The 17,060-nt window shown below is 42.9% G+C and overlaps 2 protein-coding genes across 4 annotated transcripts; both read right to left on the bottom strand.

The window, feature by feature from the left end:
- Nucleotides 1-222: 222 nt before the first annotated feature.
- Nucleotides 223-9,671, bottom strand: sesn2 (sestrin 2). 3 transcript variants are annotated; one of them, XM_034545187.1, is made up of 11 exons: nucleotides 8,805-9,671; nucleotides 7,783-7,848; nucleotides 7,203-7,391; nucleotides 3,319-3,501; nucleotides 2,568-2,804; nucleotides 2,340-2,472; nucleotides 2,136-2,251; nucleotides 1,936-2,019; nucleotides 1,253-1,359; nucleotides 1,019-1,163; nucleotides 223-801 (listed from the first exon to the last, which is right to left on the bottom strand). In XM_034545187.1, exons 1-11 carry the CDS (start codon nucleotides 9,129-9,131, stop codon nucleotides 715-717), a joined length of 1,674 nt encoding a protein of 557 aa, XP_034401078.1. In that variant the 5' UTR covers nucleotides 9,132-9,671; the 3' UTR covers nucleotides 223-714. The 3 variants fall into 3 exon arrangements, with proteins under 3 accessions (XP_034401078.1, XP_034401080.1, XP_034401079.1); XM_034545189.1 differs by lacking the exon at nucleotides 8,805-9,671 and adding an exon at nucleotides 8,356-8,794; XM_034545188.1 differs by lacking the exon at nucleotides 8,805-9,671 and adding an exon at nucleotides 8,140-8,349.
- A 1,682-nt stretch (nucleotides 9,672-11,353) lies between these two features.
- matn1 (matrilin 1) lies at nucleotides 11,354-15,984 on the bottom strand. The gene is made up of 10 exons (XM_034545190.1): nucleotides 15,829-15,984; nucleotides 14,327-14,511; nucleotides 14,067-14,231; nucleotides 13,746-13,968; nucleotides 12,703-12,825; nucleotides 12,422-12,594; nucleotides 12,098-12,329; nucleotides 11,830-11,982; nucleotides 11,648-11,728; nucleotides 11,354-11,529 (listed from the first exon to the last, which is right to left on the bottom strand). Exons 1-10 carry the CDS (start codon nucleotides 15,914-15,916, stop codon nucleotides 11,480-11,482), a joined length of 1,473 nt encoding a protein of 490 aa, XP_034401081.1. The 5' UTR covers nucleotides 15,917-15,984; the 3' UTR covers nucleotides 11,354-11,479.
- Between the last annotated feature and the right edge of the window lie 1,076 nt (nucleotides 15,985-17,060).

Here is a 17,060-nt window from a genome sequence, read left to right as displayed (position 1 = left end):
CTTTGTCTCCATCTTGTGGCCAGTCACGGTAACTCCCGCTGCAACACATCCAGAAGTCTGGGCTTGTGGGGTGTGTGTGTCTTGAATTATATACACAGAAATGTAAATCTCATCATAAAAACAGTCTCTTAAACATGCCTTCAAAATAGAATAACAAATTTAAAAAGCAGATGATTCAGTCCGATGTTTTTTGGCAGAACACAGATCCAGCGAACACACTGTTTACATTTTGATAAAGTCACTTTTTATTGTGTATAAAAATACAAGTTATTTGTTTTTGTTTGCATCTCAGTCTCTGTGTGCTACAAACAGAGGCACGAGTAGTCATAGTGGGGTAAACAGCTGGTATCTGTGGGTGACAGATTATTGGCCTGTGCAAGATATTCACAGCAACACCTGAGGCTCAACTGGGGGAAACAAAACTCGATTCATTTCAGTGCAAATAAGTAACACGTTTTAAATATCAGATATCCCAGTTCGCAAAGCAGCATCATCCATTAACATTGAAACTGGGGATATGCATTAACAATTATTCACTGTAGTGTGTGTGTGTGTGTGTGTGTGTGTGTGTGTGTGTGTGTGTGTGTGTGTGTGTGTGTGTGTGTGTGTGTGTGTGTGTGTGTGTGTGCGTGTGTGTCCATGTTGTGTTCTGCTTTGGGTTGTCGTACGTCACAGCTGGCTCAGCATTTGCAAAAACGTGTGCGAGTGAGTGTGTCATCTCATGTAGTGTGTGATGGCTCGTAAGGTATAAAGAAGGGCAGCTTGTAGCCGGGCTTCCATCACTATCAGGTTTGCATGAACCTGTAATACAAAAACAAAAAAAACTGTCATTACCTTCAGGTTATTAGATGATATACTCCTTCTCAAAAAGGAAGAAAGAAAGAGGCCACGCTGAAATGTCAAATGATTCATTCTTTGTTGAGAAGGTACCAAAGAGAGATGTTGTGTTAAAATGTCAAATGATTTCTTGATTGTGGCTGAGGAGGCCGGGTCAGGTGCGTGTTTGAAAACGTTGTACCTTTTCGGAGTGTCTGAAGCGTCTCCAGAATGCGTGATAAACGCGAGCCGTGGTCTGTTCGGGGTGACAGGCCATGGTTTTAACAAACACCTTCAGCGAGCGCTCCAACAGCACGTTCACGCTGCCGTAGTCGTAATCATCGTATCTGTACAAACACAATCAAATACATATAAGACACAGCAGAGACTAAAAAATAAAAACTTTGTTGACCACATGATTTCTAAGAGCACTGACCGTATGCCGTAAAGGCAGTGGATGTAGTTCCACAGAGCTTTTCTCAGAGTGTGAGTGTCCACATCTTCATGCATGGCCATCCTGTGGTAGGTCAAGTTGCTCACAACCTGCAAAAATATCGGTAAATCTCAATATAATATGCTCAATCAATCTGATAAATTAATCTATATATACACATAGCATGGGTATTCAATAAAAATTCAAAGAGGTCCAGTTTATGAAATCTGTTATACCTAGACGTCAATCAAATAAAAAGGGTTACATTTCCATATAATTTCAACAATATTTAGGGTTGTCCTTAACTAAAGAAATTCTTAGTTGACCAACACAATTTTATCAACTAATCGATTGTAGTTGTTTCTCCACAAAGAACACCAAAGCACCCCCGGCCCGTTATTTGATGATATATATCTGTTCCGCAGCCAAATTCTGGTTGATTTTTTATTTATTTTTTTCCCACATTCTACTTAATTTGGTCATAATAATTTCCCAGTGTGTGCTGCTGATCTCTTTGGTGGACCGTAAAGGATGTACGAAGACAAAGAAAGCACCGGAAAAGGAGCACAAATTAGCGTGTCCACCCTGGTGTAATGATAAATCACTTTCACTACAGCCGAGTCGTTTGTCCATGGAATGAACGCCGATTGTAACCTTAACTTCTACAAGGTTAAAGGTGAGGGTACCTGGAATTTTTCATCCAGGAGCTGGCCCATGTCTGGCAGTAGTCTGTTGACCAGAGAGAAGCCGTGGTCCTCCCATGAATAGTCCTGCGCACATCAGACGCCAACATCAAGTAACAGCGGTCTATGCACAAACAATCAAGAGGCACTGTATAGTGTACACATTGGGAATGTATGTTGTGACCTAAACTTGAACACACTACCTGAGCTCTCATGGTGGGTGGCGACTGCTCTCCTTTAGGGGCAAAGTCCTCGTACCTGAACTGTGGATCCTCCACCAGACGCAGCACCAGATCAGGTGGTGCTTCTCGCACAACCGCTGGACAAACACGACAAAGAAGGAAAAAGTGAGTGAACAAACATCAAACAATGTGAATGACGCATGGGATGAACACATATGTATTTACTGGTTGGTATGCTCTCGCTCCTCTCCCTTTCAAAGCGAGTAACCATCTCCTCCTGTGTGCATTCTTCCTCCTGCTGCTGCAGCTCCACCATCCTCTGCATCAACACCTCCACCTCCATCGCCCCGTCACCCAACTGGAGTAGAGAGAGCACATCAACAATATGTAATGATCTTCTACTGTTACAAAACCGATGCAAGACCTGTGGTATAAAATGACTGTTTGACTCACCTCTTGCCTGCCATCCTCGTGAGCGGGGCTACGAGGGCTTTGAGGGCTGTGGGGGCTTCGAGGAAGGTGATTGGGTGATGGAGGTTGGAAAGTATAACCTCCGATGTGGTTGGGTTCAGGGTTTAAGCCGCATCCCCACCCAAAAGAGCAGAGTGAGTGAGCGTGTGCCATCAGGATCACAGTGTGTATGAGTTCAGCCAATGACCAGCGAGGCTCTGCTCCGGGTGACACCAGCTCCTGATGGGTAGAGGGGCAAGCGTTGGAATTAATTTGCTTGCAAAATTTGATTTGTCTCATACTTTGGTTCACAACCAAATACCTGAAAAACTAAGGACATTTATGTCAGCCTCAGCTGCACATGGAAACCAGGCGGTGGCACCAGAGTTTTGTGCTCTACAGTTCACGTTACCACAGTTCCACAAGCGTGACTGAGAAAGACGGCAGGCTACTGTGAAAGACATGGCGGTGCAACATGGCAGACTGCGTAAAGAGAGTGTCGATATGAAGCCCTCGAAACTTGCACGAGACCTTGGGAATTGGGTTAATTCTGATAAAGTGACAAGAGTTAAATTTACAATATATTTTTTCAGTAAATATGATCAAATTAGATTTTTTGACGGAGCGCAGAGACTTCCTGTTGTTTAGTTATGACCACCGAATACAGAGGAGACTAAAACTGTTTTGTATGAATCTTGGCTGCAACATTTCGGCACAATAAAGAAACATTGAACCTTCGAGTGTTGTCTCTGACCTGGATGTGCTGCTGCGTGATGAGCCAGGGTCTGTGCGCTAGCAGTTTGTTGAGGGTTTGCAGGCTCTGGAGTTTGGTGGAAGCATGCTTGAGGCCGCTCAGCCAGCTCTCCTCCCCTCCAGCGTCGAGGAAGCCGGCGCTGTGCTGCTGCACCAGGTACAAGCAGTGATGTCGAGCCGCAGCCTGTGAAACATAATCACCCCATCCATTAGAAGCAAAGCTTAAATCACTGGTCTGCGTATACCAATGTCATAATGCATAAGAACTGCCCATGCTCATAAATATAAAAAGGGCTCAGAGGTTAAAGCAACACAACTACATTTCTCCACAAATAGATCATTTTGAGTCTAATGACATGGCATGTCTGAAGTGAAAGGGCAGCTAATGTGATGAATATCTGAGCGATGAGCGTCATTAAATGTTTATGTGAGGATCAGTCTCTTGGCAGACCCTGTTAGTGGCTCACTAGGATACAGGAGCTGAAAAACCCTCAAGCAGGGAAGGACCTGCCAAGTCCATTTTGCATCTGTCATCTTCCTCTTTGGAAAAGATAATTTAACTTATCCTGATTTATCTTGTTTCCTGACTTTTCTATTGCTTTCAAATTGTGCGTTTTTGTGCAATAGTTAACTTAAACCACTGTAGTATCTGTAAATGTATCTACAACTATTCATTGATATATCAGTAATATCAGTCAGTTTTCAGAGATCTCAATTTCAGCCAATAATGTAATGAGCACAGAAACATTAATGAGGCAATAACCTGTATGAAACATCAAAAAGACATCACATATAAATATCTGGTTCAAGTTTAGTTCAAAGTCTACATCCGTTGAGTCAGATTACCGCTACTGGCACGTATAGCTCAAACTTAACTATATTAATTGTATTCACTGCAGATGTTTTCTTCACTTCCGTTGGAAGTTAGTTATAGTATAGTTATACCACTTCAGTAAAAGGTCCGCTTCAGCACATGACTCAGTGTGAATGCATTCATTCACTGGTCACTACAGCAGAACAGACTGTAAGTGGGCCTCAGTGGAAACAGCAATATTAGTATAATACAATTAATTCAGAATTACATTAAGATAAAAGAATGAAATCATAAAAACAATTTGGCACACATGACTTGGTCACAAAAATAAAAAATAATAGCGGGGGAGTTTGACATTACTTTGAATGTCTAAACTGTGAGTCAAGCAATATCTCCCTAAACATGAAACGGATACTCTCTGCACCTAATTACAGGCTTTTATACCGGTTTTCATAGCTACCTCATTAGACCTATAAATAAATTAATATAGAATAAATACAAGACTAACCCATGGTCAGTACCACTAAAATGTCTACTCATAGGCCTATGAATATAGATCAGAACACGTTTTGCGGTTATGATTTGCAGCTTCCAGGATTTAACTCCACCATGATGGAAAATCTAACAATAATAATATTAATAATAATATCATCTGCTTAAAGTAAAGAAAAAAATTAATGTGTACTAATATTACTTGGATTCATTTGTATTTACTTAGTCCAAAATGTTGATTGTGCATATATAGATCTAGAGCAGATCAAATCGTTTACTTTTAAGAAACAATAAGAATAACAATTAACATAATGGGGCGACTGTGGGTCAGTGGTTAGCAGGTCCGTCTTTCAATCAGGGGGTTGGTGGTTCAATCCCCGCCCTAGTCGATGTGTCCTTGAGCAAGACACTTAACCCTGAGTTGTTCCCTGTAGCTGTGTCTACAGTGTATGAATGTAACATGATTGTAAGTCGCTTTGGATAAAAGCATCAGCTAAATGAAATGTAATGTAATGTAATAATATTTTTATATCTGTTGTTACGTGGGAGAAACATATATGAGGAAATATAAATTAAGAGGCGAGCAGAGCAACCGTGCAGAACAATGTACCAATCAGTGAATCAATATGCAGGACATGCATCCCATTATGGACTCTATATTGTTTTGTTTTGTTGACCAAGTTTCTACAATAAATGTCTGTCTGATAGTGTTTTAGCTGAATTTAAAGAAGCAATTCCATCTGCATTTAATTCAATATTCAATACCAGAGGACTATGCTAACTTTTGTCTGTCCCAGATTGATAATCTTGTCGATAGGCTCACTGAGAATGACACTAGACTTTACTGCCCCTCTAAAAAGGAAGACAATTAAAAAAAGGAAGTTCGCCCCATTGTATAACCCTTAGACCCGTAAACATCGGGAAAACTTGAAAAGTATATGGCTTTCACCATTATGGAAGAACCTCGGTTAGTTTGGCGTGATAGTCTTAAAACATACAGGAAGTCCCTCCGTAATGTCAGAGGAGCCTATTACTCATAATTATTAGAGAAAAATTAGAACAACCCCAGGTTTCTCTTCAGCACTGTAGCCAGGCAGATAGAGTGTATTCCTATAGACCTCAGTAGTAATGACTTCATGAACTTCTTTAATGATAAGATTCTAACTATTAGAGAATACTGCCCTCAACCAGCACCGATCTATCCTCAAACACAGTAAACTTAGAAACATCTGTAAAACATAGCCTTCACCAATGGACTTCAACAATTTCTACATCTATCTGTCTCTTAGACCCTATCCAGACTAGGCTGCTTACAGATAGTTAGCACCTCTTTTCTACATAGGATCAATATGTCTTTACTCACAGGCCATGTACCACAGATCCTCATCATCAGGCGAATCAGGTTTGCCCTGGTCCCGCCCCTAGATATGCTGCTATAGGCCTAGACGTCTGGGCGGCTTCCTCGGAGACACCGAGCTCCTCTCTCCTCTTCTCTCTCCGTTTGTATGAATTCATATCCCACTAATGCACATTACTAACTTTGCTTCTTCCCCAGAGTCCTGTGCATTCTCACCTCACAGGTTTCCATGGATCATGATTGTACCTGGACTATGGTCGGGCTTCCTGCCGTGGCCCTGCTGACACCAACTGCTACTATCATTATTATTAGTCACATTACTATTACCATTATATCATATCCACTTGCTGTTATTATTATTCTGCTTACTACTCACTATATGAATAATTAAAATAATATAGATTAAATGTATTGTTTATTCTATACACGTGACATATAGTGCACTTCTGTCATCCTCCTCTGTTGCTCTCACTAAGGTTTCTTCTTCTTTTTCTCCTTGTGAATGTTGTAGTTATTTGGAGTTTCTGTACGAATGTCAGGGTCCTGGGACAGAGGATGGTGTATGTGTACAGATTGTAAAGTCCTCTGAGGCAAATCTGTTTGTGGGCTATACAAAATTAATTTAATTTAATTTACACTTTTCCCTTCATTAATGCACTTATAAAATAAAATGTACTAATATCAGAGATTTTGCCAAGCTCAGTATTTTCACGAAGAGTGATAAATTATGGTGAAGAACACACAATTGTGTCTTAACTAAAATTCTTTGTTGGATAAGGTCCTGAAATTGATAAATAATTTTTTTTTTAAGATTTTTATTTTTTATATACAATTGTTGGTACAAGGACAACCGAGAAACTTGAGTAAGATATCAAACAACATGAACTTCAAGCTGATGACAATGACAACAGACACACTGTCCTTGCATGGTATGCTCAGGAAACTGCTGACTCTACTTTATATTCAGTTGATTGCAAAATAGTCACCAGACCAGACCTTTAAATCCACCCAGTGTGAGTCGGGTGTAACGAGTTGACAATTCGGTCTGATGTGATGCAAGCATTTTGAGGATCTTTATTTGTAGTGCTTTTTATTGTGTCCGTTTAAGATATGGGGAAAGATTTACATGCAGGAGAGTACATGAAGACCTTATTGCAGTCACTGGCATTGATCTGAAAGCTCTGATAGCTGTCACTACAATCGTATACCGTGGTTAACTTACCATAACAACAATGTAATGTATCCAGTGACGGGGCAAGGGGCCGTCCATCTCCAACAAAGCATGTTGGGTCCTCAGGAAGCAGCTGAGGTAGGCAGGGTGCATTGCCATCACCATGGTGGTGTGGTCCACGTGGCCCAATGAAAGGAACGATTCGATGAGGATGTCCTGGTCCGGCACTTCTTTCAAAATCTAAAGAGAAAGAGCAAGACAAAATACATGTTTAAAATTGACATTTTTACAATGCTTGAGGACACATTACCAAGGATTCGCTTAAAATTGTTTCTCTTACACCTGGAAACAAACAGCCTTTGAAAGCTGATACAACATTTCCACTTTCTCTAGTGGAAAACTTGGAGTGAGTCACATAATAAAGTAGCATTTTGAGTCCTCAGCTTTTGCAATATGTGTGCTACTGTTTCTCTTGATGACATGAAGTCTTTGGATAAGACATGGAGGCCAGCTCTGTAACACCCAGGAATCTACTTGTGAAACTGCATCCCTTATATATGCTAAAAAAATTAAGTTGATACCTTTAATAATGGGGTAAATGGATGTACTTTTATATCCAAGCCATACACACCTCTTTTGCAGGAATAAAGGCACTTGGGCCTGATGCCAGCGCCCGGGGGACTTCAACTCCTTGTTCCTAAGCAGGAAGACACAGAGAGTCAGGTAAATTACACAGTGAATTAATATCTAATTTCATTTCTGAATAACCTTGCAAGTATTTTCTCAATAAATCATTTGATCTACTGTATTAAATGTCTGAAAATATTACATAAAGCTTGTTGTAGTTTTCCAAAACCCATAATAATGTCATCAAATTACTTGTTTTGTCTGATAAACAGTTCAAGATGTGAAGCTATTGTGTTCACAATGACAAAGAAAAGCAGCAACGTTTCACAACTGAGAAGCTGAAATTAGGGAGAAAACTCACAATTGATAAATCCTGATAAAACTCTTCTGAATATATAAATAATACTGATGTTATCGATAATATATTTGAAGATAAATGAGAAATCGGCATACAGCTTCAACCCCCTTGAACTTGACTAGACGTGACTTAGACTGTAGCAGCTGGACTGTAACTGGAGAGCCCGTTTCATAACTCGCAGCCGATGAAATATGTAACCAATTCGTGCATTCAACTCACAGACGTCATCAGAAGGCCGGCAAAACGTCCCGCCTTGTTATCTCAAACAGAGACGACAAATAAGCTGAAAATGCGTCCAACCCAGCTTTAAGAGTAAAGCTGGACGCATCGGACCCATATTCCTAGAATCTGCAGCGAGCCGAAGCTCGGGGTGTTTGTGTGGTGAGTTATTCAGGACACCGGGAGGGGGCGTGTCCGGCCCGCTGGTGTGTGCACACCACAGCCGAGCGTTGCGTCACCTCGTACGGTTCAACTACTGATGAAATAGTATGATAGACAGTGGTAATCAGCTAATAACTGATCAGCTTCAACGTTATCGCGACTGTTAATAAATAATTTACGTGTTGTTCTTGGAATTTGATAATAAGCAGCTAAAGCAATAACATGAGTGCTTCATAATGACGTTATGAAGATGATATAGCTACTATGGAGCACCGTCCAAACATTACCTGTGCGGTCCGCAGCAGCTCGGTTGCTCTCTCCCGAACCTCCTGCAGCGGACACGACCGGGACAGTCGAAGCAGATGTAAAAGTGTTTGTCTACTTAGCTGGGCCGAACCGCGCCGGTCCGGTCCCAAACACGCCAGCACCCCTTGACTGAGCTCCTCCAGAGACGCTGCTCGCTCCTCTTCGTCCCTGCTGCACAGCTGTGCTAAGCTTTTGACAGTCAGACCGACGTCGGACTCCGACTCGTACCGGTGTCGACGGGACATGTCAGAACCGGAGCCTCGACCCGGTGCGTTATCTCCGTTAGCCTGGCAGGTAAAGCTTGCCATCCGTTGTTCTGGTCCCAAAACACCTCGAGGGGCGACTCCTGACGCACCTAGGTCGAGCTCCTGCTAGCTTGCGGCTAGCTAACCTCACCGTTAACGTTAGGTGGACGCAGCCGTTCAGTTTCCTAATTGCCGGAAGCCTAACTGTGTCCGTTTGTCAGCCAACTGCTCGGTCTTCTGTTGCACTAATCACTGAAGCCGGCTGCCCTTCCTCACCGCTCTCTCCCCGGTTACCGGGACCGGGGGGAGACCGCAAAGCTAGCCTCGCTGCTGTTAAACTGAGTAGCAGCGTTAAGCGATGGCTCGATAATACTATAAACACTACTATACTACTAAATACTAGCTATGTGGTTTGTGGTTAGAATCGCAGACTAGAGCATAACTTCAACTTTAAAATCAGCTTTCATGAAGCACCCAAAAAAAGTAAAAGCAATTCGCGTCTTCACTCGCTGGTTTCGTTCAGCTGTTCAGCTTTTTCTCCTCTTGTGCAACGTCATTGTGACGTCGTGAAAAACTGCACTTCAGGGTGCATGGATACTTCTCAAAACAATTACAGAACAATGTTTACCGTTTCTGAACCATTTAACTTTCACTTACACTTCTAATATTTGTAAACAATATATACTAAAATAAAAATAATAATTCAATATAAAAACCTGTTCATATTGTAACGGGCTGAGTGACATGTAATGTTAACCTGTTATGTTATAACGTGATATTGTGTTTACAGGAAGAAGTTGTTCTAGATAAGAAGATTGGTTATGGCAATTACTGAGTTCAGGAGGTCAGTGAAGGTCTCATGACCTCTGTGTAGCTGTGAAACCTGTCAATCATCCTAGCTACCTATGGGGGTGGGTGGGACACATTAATTTACTCGGGATTGGCAGAGCGAGTGAAGGGGGATGTTGTTGTTTGTGTTAATCGCTGGTGAGAGTGAGTCTATGACCGGAGAGCAGACGGTTAAGTCTGGAGTACATTACATTACATGTCATTTAGCTGACGCTATTAACCAAAGCTACTTACAATCATGTATATTCATACACTGTAGACACAGCTACAGGGAACAATTCAGGGTTAAGTGTCTCGCTCAAGGACACATCGACTAGGGCGGGGATTGAACCGCCAACCCCGATTGAAATGTGTACTGTCCCCGAATAAACGGCAATAAGCAAGATAACGTCTCGTGCTTTCCTGATCCAGTCGCTACAATATTACTAATGTACCTGACTGTAGCAACCGTATATTGCCCATTATTCTATTTATGAATCTATTAATTATGTAGTCTATAACATGTCAACATAGATGACAGATCAAAATCATCAAACTTACCAGAACCATGCATTTGCTCCATCCTCCATTTTATCAAATTAAACTGAAAAGCAGCACATTTCCTGTTTACGTTTTATTGACAGAGAACCTACTTTGATTTGGTCCTGATCACTGCCATCAGGGAATCATTTTAGTACTTAAAAAAACTTATATAAAGTTATAAGACTGCCGTTATGGAAATCTTTGACAATTCAGACCAGACCTCCATTTGGATGGGAACACCTGTACCCTTGTGGTCCTCTGAGCACACATGTTGGGGCCATAAGAATATTCAATGTGCTTTGTATACTTATGCATATTTAAATAACTCAAACTGTTAAAGTAAGAATTGGTTTGTTTCTGTGTGGACATACAATAGTTTCACAATTTATATGATGTACTTCCTGAATCACCTTTATTTAGGAAAATAAAAAAACATCAATGGTGTACCCTTATTATCAGACATATTTCTTATATTAATTTACTTGTATATATATGTATATATATATATATATATATATATATATATTATATACCATATATGGTATTAGATATGTGTGGGGCTAAGGGAAAAGAGCGAAAGATGACAGTGTCAGATAGAAACAGACAAACAAGTGAGGTTGACACGCTGCTCGGTTCGACATGACAAGACACAGACTCTATGCAGTTTTGGGAAATTCAACATTGTGGCAGCAAAGAAGAAAAACCCTTCAGTGTACCGTCACCGTTTCCCTATGAGGGAAGACTTTTATTAACAAACACACAGGCTGGCTATGGAGCATGACCTTCGGAGCACACACAAAGGCGTGGTCCCCATGGCAACCGGCGCTTTGTGTCCCAGGAGACCCAAGGGTGGAAGAGGTAATGCCGAGAGGGGAGGGGGGGTGGGGGGGGGCAGAGGTGGTAGAGCTCAGGCTATAAGCAGAGGTCAGGGTTCACACTCACATGGGTTCCTCTTCCGTATTTTCCGTAAGTAAAAGGTGTTTGTGTTTGTGTGTGTACGTGGGTGTGCGGATGTATAGGAGAGAGAGGGATGTGAGTCCTCAGACAATTTTGTTCTCCAGCAAGGCAATCCTCTTCGACATACTGTCTAGTAAGATTTTGTCAAGGACGTCAACAATGAAGACAATGGCATAACATGTGATAACAACATTATAGCCCTCCCTCCAAACATCATATTCTCACCCCATTTCACCCATTGTAAAGGATATATTTTTTTGTTAGTGCCTGTAGGGCGTCTTCTACTTTCTTTTGGAACTTTACAAGGGAGTCACATTCACAGGGGTCCTCCTCTGTAGAAACAGAAAGCACAAGTTCAAGTTCTGGGTTATTGTACCAGTATGTAGTGAAATGACTTGTAAATGTATGTTTGTATTTAATCATCATGTGTGACCTGGACAGATGTTAATCTGCAGCTTCTTGGCGATCTGGGTCATAGCTTTGAAGTCAGCGGTGTAGAAGTAGTGCTCTCCAGTTGGCTCAGAGGCGATCTCTTTCAACTCATCCTCCACTGCGTTGCCCACTCCAACAGCGTACATCTTGAAACCTGCAACATAAACACAGACAGGTTTCCCTCATCTGACTGGTAAATGTATGGTTTGGATTGTATCTACTTACACTACACCCATGCATTAAGAAGTGACCCATCCTCTCCCTCTCACCGTGCTGCTTGGCCTTCTTGGCGGCCTCTCCAATGTAGTCCTGGCTGCGTCCGTCAGTGAAGACAATGCCCACCTTGGTGATTCCAGGCCGGGCGCCCTGACCGGCGCTGAAGCTGTTGTCTGTCAGATAGCGGAGAGCCTGGCCTGTCATGGTTCCCCTCTCCATGTAGGCCATCTTCTTCACAGCCTCCTTCAGGTCCTTCTTGTTGTTGTAGCGGCCCAGGGGGAACTCCTGCAAGAGGGAGACGGAAACATGACATTGATGGGGACGAGAGGGAGGTTGAATATTAGGTGGATACTGAAATGGCAAACACAGACACGTGCCTGTCTGACTGAGCTGGAGTACTGAACCAGTCCAACGTGAGCCTTGCTGTCAGAAACCTCCAGTTTGTCTACGATCTGGTTGATCCACTTCTTAACCAGCTCAAAGTTCTCTGGACGCACACTCTTGGAGCCATCGATCAGGAATACCACATCTGTCGCTGAGTTGCTACAAGCTGGTGATGTCAGACACACAACACGCCATGTTACTCTGGTAGCTCAATTGCTGCGCTTTGACAAATACCTTCGCACTCACACACACAGACACACAAATACACACTCACCACTGCAGCTGCGACCATTGTCCATGAGGGTAAAGCCATCTTTGCAGGCACACTTGAATGATCCGGGGGAGCTGATGCATACCTGCTCACAGTCATGATCTCCAGTGGCACACAGGTCCGACACTGTGTTTGTGTGTGTGCATGCAGAACACACACGTACACACAGTAGAATATATGTTGAGGCCCACACACACACACACACACACAGAGGGAGGGGGGTGGTTGGGGTTAGGAGGAGAGAATGAAACTATGTCAGTTTGAAAATGGGAAAATCAAGCTTTGATTTTTTAATGATCCACTGTGACCTGCAGTCAACAGTTTTGAATATGTCTGGATGAAGCATGAATCCAGTGGATCCTTAAAACAAACAGGTGGAGACGATTGGAGTAGCCTCAAATAAACAAGATCCATTTAGTCTGTTTCTAAATGTGAGGCACAGACTCGTCCAATAACAGTCCAACACTGTGATCATGCAGCGCTGCCCTTGGATGAAACATCTGCATCTGATTGGCTGCTGCAAAGTGAATGGCAGGCAGCAGGCAAAACTGCAGCAGACTGAGAGAGCCAAGGGGCGTCACTAATCAGAGGTTTAATGATTGTCACTAATGGATCCGTAATTACAAAGAGATCAGTCTCGCCTCTCAGTTATGTAAGTGTTGACTGAAGAACAGGAGCGAATTTTGTTCCTAAAGGTTGTTCCTGCCCTGTATGCCCTCGTGCAGTATTTAATGAGTTTGAACGGTTGAATGAATACACTGTCATCTTGTTGAGGGAGAGCTGAGGAACAACATGTAGGAATGAAAAGATGACAGTCCTGACACCTTACCCTCAGTATAGGGCGGCAGCTCTCCCCACAGTGATGAAGGATAATGATGATGACCCACCCTGACAGTGATTCTTCTCAACCATCTTTGCCTATTTCTATCACTAAGGACTAATCACAGTGTACTGCACCTGTCCCTCTAACTTTAACAATAAAGCCCTCATGCTTCCTTCCTTCTTCTTCTCCCACTTCTTCTTCCCTCTTCCTCTCCCCATCTTACCACAGAAGGCCTCCTGGAACTTCTTGGTGAGCTTCTCGATGACGCTGTAGCTCTCAACGTAGTCTACGTGGTCATCCAGAGGATCACTGGCCATCTGCTTCAGGGTGCTCATGTCCACACGTCCCACGCCGATGGCAAAAATCTCAATACCGGCATTCCGTGCACGCTGGGCCACATCCTTCACGCTGTCCTGGGGACGCCCGTCTGTCACAATAATGGCAACCTGCGAAGGACCACGAGCGAAATTAGATAATAAATGATGATCATAATGATGGGATGCATTGAGGTGCATGTGATAATGCATATGAATGTGTGTCTGACCTTGCTGATATCAGGAGATTTGACACGGGCGCCCTCGGCCTCACTGAAGGCCACATTAATGGCAAACTGGATGGACAGACCGGTCATTGTTCCAGTGGACAGAGGCTCGATCTTGGTTACAGCCTTAATCAGCCCGGCTTTGGTGCGGTGTGTCTTCAGAGACACCTACAGTTGCATAATAGCAAGGTCAGTAATATCAAATACTTTGACAAATTAATGAAAACTGTCCAGCACTGGTCAAGGCTAGCGGAGCCCTGTACCTCGTTCTTGACGCGGCTGGCATAGTTGACGACTCCCACACGGGTGGCGTTGGGTCCCACGTCCAGCCCCTCGATGACCTTAGCCAGGAAGACCTTGACCTGCTCAAACTCTGAAGGGCGAACGCTCCGACTGCTGTCGATGATGAACACAATGTCTGTGGGACGAGTTTTGCACAAACCTGCCGCTACACATGAAGACGAGGGGACAGAAAAAAGATTATTATGGATTGCTATGATAATAGTTTTCATAACACTTGTACATAATGATTCATAAATGTAGATGGATAAAAGAGAAAAGAGGGAGGGTGGGAGAACCATGGGGAGAACGGAGGTATTGAGAGGAAAGGGGAGGGTCAAGGGGATGGAGGCTGGTGAGAAGGTGGGAGGAAACAGAAAAACAGGAAGCAGCGAGGCAACAGGGGTGGAGAAAGATGTGGGTGGAGGAAGAGATGGAGGAAGGCAAGGCAAGTAAAACAAGGGTGAAGGACAGAGAAAGATCAAATGAGAAGTGGCCTGCTTTACAAATATAAAAAAGACCTCTTACATAATAAAATGAATAATTATGAAATACAATTATTAGATTTAAAACCGAACAAAATCAGCAAAAAAAGGTGGCTGAACGCTCAGAAAAAGACAGATTTTCATTATGTTGATGCTACATTTTTGCTGAAAAAGCTTTTCGTGTTCAGCTGCAAAGACCCGATGGGGCTACATAATGAGTGTATAAGACAGAATTGTTTTGTGATCATTTGTAGTCATAATATTCATAATAAAACTGTTTGAATCAGGGAGGATGTGTTGGATTTTCTATGAGTGTACAGGCATTTCAGGCCTTGTTAAATTAATTGCTAAAACATCCAGTGTCCGTTTAAAGTTACTGATCTCCCTTCTCACCCTTCACCTCTCTCCCTCCCTTCAGTTTTTTCTCCCACTAACTTCTACATCACACACACACACACACACACACACACACACACACACACACACACGCTACATCCTGAAGCAGTCTTTCAAACAACACAAAAAACACTTTAATATGATGTTAAATTATATTTATAATTCCGACTGACTAATCACTTCAAATCAATAGATTCCCAAAGACACTGAACATGTATAATATTCTTTTTTAATTATACTGATTCATTTGAATTTAAAACATGATTCAATTGAATAAATACTTGACTTTTTATCTAATTTATACCACTCTTCAGCAATGCAACTAGTAAACACACATCCCACCATCCTTTGATTTGTGGACAACAATCAACTTAGACCAGAGGGTTATTCCTCTACCTGTATACAGTCAAGAAATTACTTAATACCTAATTATGTTATGTCAATTATGAGCGTTACTGTCCACTGGAGATATATATATATATATATATCTTGAAAGGATAAGAAGTGAAACCCATTGTTAGATGTCAGCTATCTCATCTTCAAAGACTCTGAGTCCTCAACTGGCATTAGAAACAACTTCTAGGGTTAAAGGTCATCATTCTTACCCATAGCGGCAGCCGTGCGGAGGTCCACGGTGGCCTGAGCCCCTATGAGGCAGAGCAGCAGCAGGAACAACGGCGATGTAGGCGTCATGGTGACAGCGACAGAGGGGTGGCGAGTGGGTCTGAGCGTGTCCGCACACAGTCCGAGAGTGAGAAACCAGAAAGGAGACAGAGCCGGCCGAAGGGAGTTCCAGGCGAGGAGATGGCCACAAAGTGAGACTGAGTGACTCTGAGCTGCAGGTTATCAATGCAAGTGCTTCACACACTCAGCCCACAGACACCACCCCCTCTATAGCGGCAGTGTATGTGTGTAAATGTGTGTGCGTGTGCGTGTGCGTGTGCGTGTGCGTGTGCGTGTGCGTGTGCGTGTGCGTGGGTAAGAGAGGGAAATACCTGCTCTGGGAGGACCTAAAAAGGAGGGCAAGGAAAGACAAACACACCTTGATATGGCTGGGATGAACAGGTTTGTGTGTGAGAGAGAGTCGTAGAATCTGTGTTGTATGTGTGCTCGAGTACCTGAGCGTGTACAGTATGTGTGTGTGTGTGTGTGTGTGTGTGTGTGTGTGTGTGTGTGTGTGTATGTGTGTGTGTGTGTGTGTGTGTGGCTGGGGGTACAGGAGCAGCTGGGGTTTGTTGTAAAGTATGCACCAACCAATCCATTTGCCAAAGCTCAAATAAACACCAACATGAATTCCTCTTTTCTCCCAGCGTTCCCTCGTATAGCAAACACACATTTACGGTGCGGAAGTGAAGGAGAGCCACCACACACAGCCCACAGTGTTCCCGCTGCTTTGCACGTTGGGAGGTGTGTGTGTGTGTGCATTTTTTGCATAAGCATGCATTTCTGTATAACCTGAAGTATACAAGCCAGTTCATGGATTCCTAAGTTCAGCTAAGTTCAGCTCCTGAATCATTCATAACATTTTGTGTTTTTCTATCTCTTATCTAGTCACTTTCTCGCATCCATCTTCTCTTCCATCCTTCCACTTCTGCATTTTTTTTTATTTTGAAAGCATTCACTTTCATATATTTAAGATCAGATTTAGCCTCAAACCGCACAATAAACATAAAATAGAAGGTCAAGATTCTCTAATTGCAACCAGATCCAATACAATTTCACCCCTTCTTCCCGCCTTTTCCCCCATTACTCTCCTCTCCTGTCAGGGAGGCAGCGGGCCCCAGCGGAGTAAACACCGAAGGAAAACACGCCTTCATCAATACTCACATACAGATCT

Source organism: Cyclopterus lumpus, chromosome 11 (genome assembly GCF_009769545.1).
Source record: "Cyclopterus lumpus isolate fCycLum1 chromosome 11, fCycLum1.pri, whole genome shotgun sequence".
Taxonomy (NCBI): domain Eukaryota; kingdom Metazoa; phylum Chordata; class Actinopteri; order Perciformes; family Cyclopteridae; genus Cyclopterus; species Cyclopterus lumpus.
The sequence above is the reverse complement of the archived record's forward strand: the minus strand, read 5'-3'. Positions and strand labels throughout refer to the sequence as shown.

Excerpts from the sequence above, each read along its gene's own strand:
- matn1 (XM_034545190.1), bottom strand. The coding sequence starts at position 15,916 with ATGACGCCTACATCGCCGTTGTTCCTGCTGCTGCTCTGCCTCATAGGG. Across the intron at positions 13,969-14,066 it reads AATCTCCTGATATCAGCAAG|GTTGCCATTATTGTGACAGA; the intron begins GTCAGACACACA and ends GGTCCTTCGCAG. Across the intron at positions 11,729-11,829 it reads GCAGATTAACATCTGTCCAG|AGGAGGACCCCTGTGAATGT; the intron begins GTCACACATGAT and ends CTGTTTCTACAG.
- sesn2 (XM_034545187.1), bottom strand. The coding sequence starts at position 9,131 with ATGGCAAGCTTTACCTGCCAGGCTAACGGAGATAACGCACCGGGTCGA. Across the intron at positions 7,849-8,804 it reads AGCTGCTGCGGACCGCACAG|GAACAAGGAGTTGAAGTCCC; the intron begins GTAATGTTTGGA and ends CTTCCTGCTTAG. Across the intron at positions 2,020-2,135 it reads CACCCACCATGAGAGCTCAG|GACTATTCATGGGAGGACCA; the intron begins GTAGTGTGTTCA and ends TGATGTGCGCAG.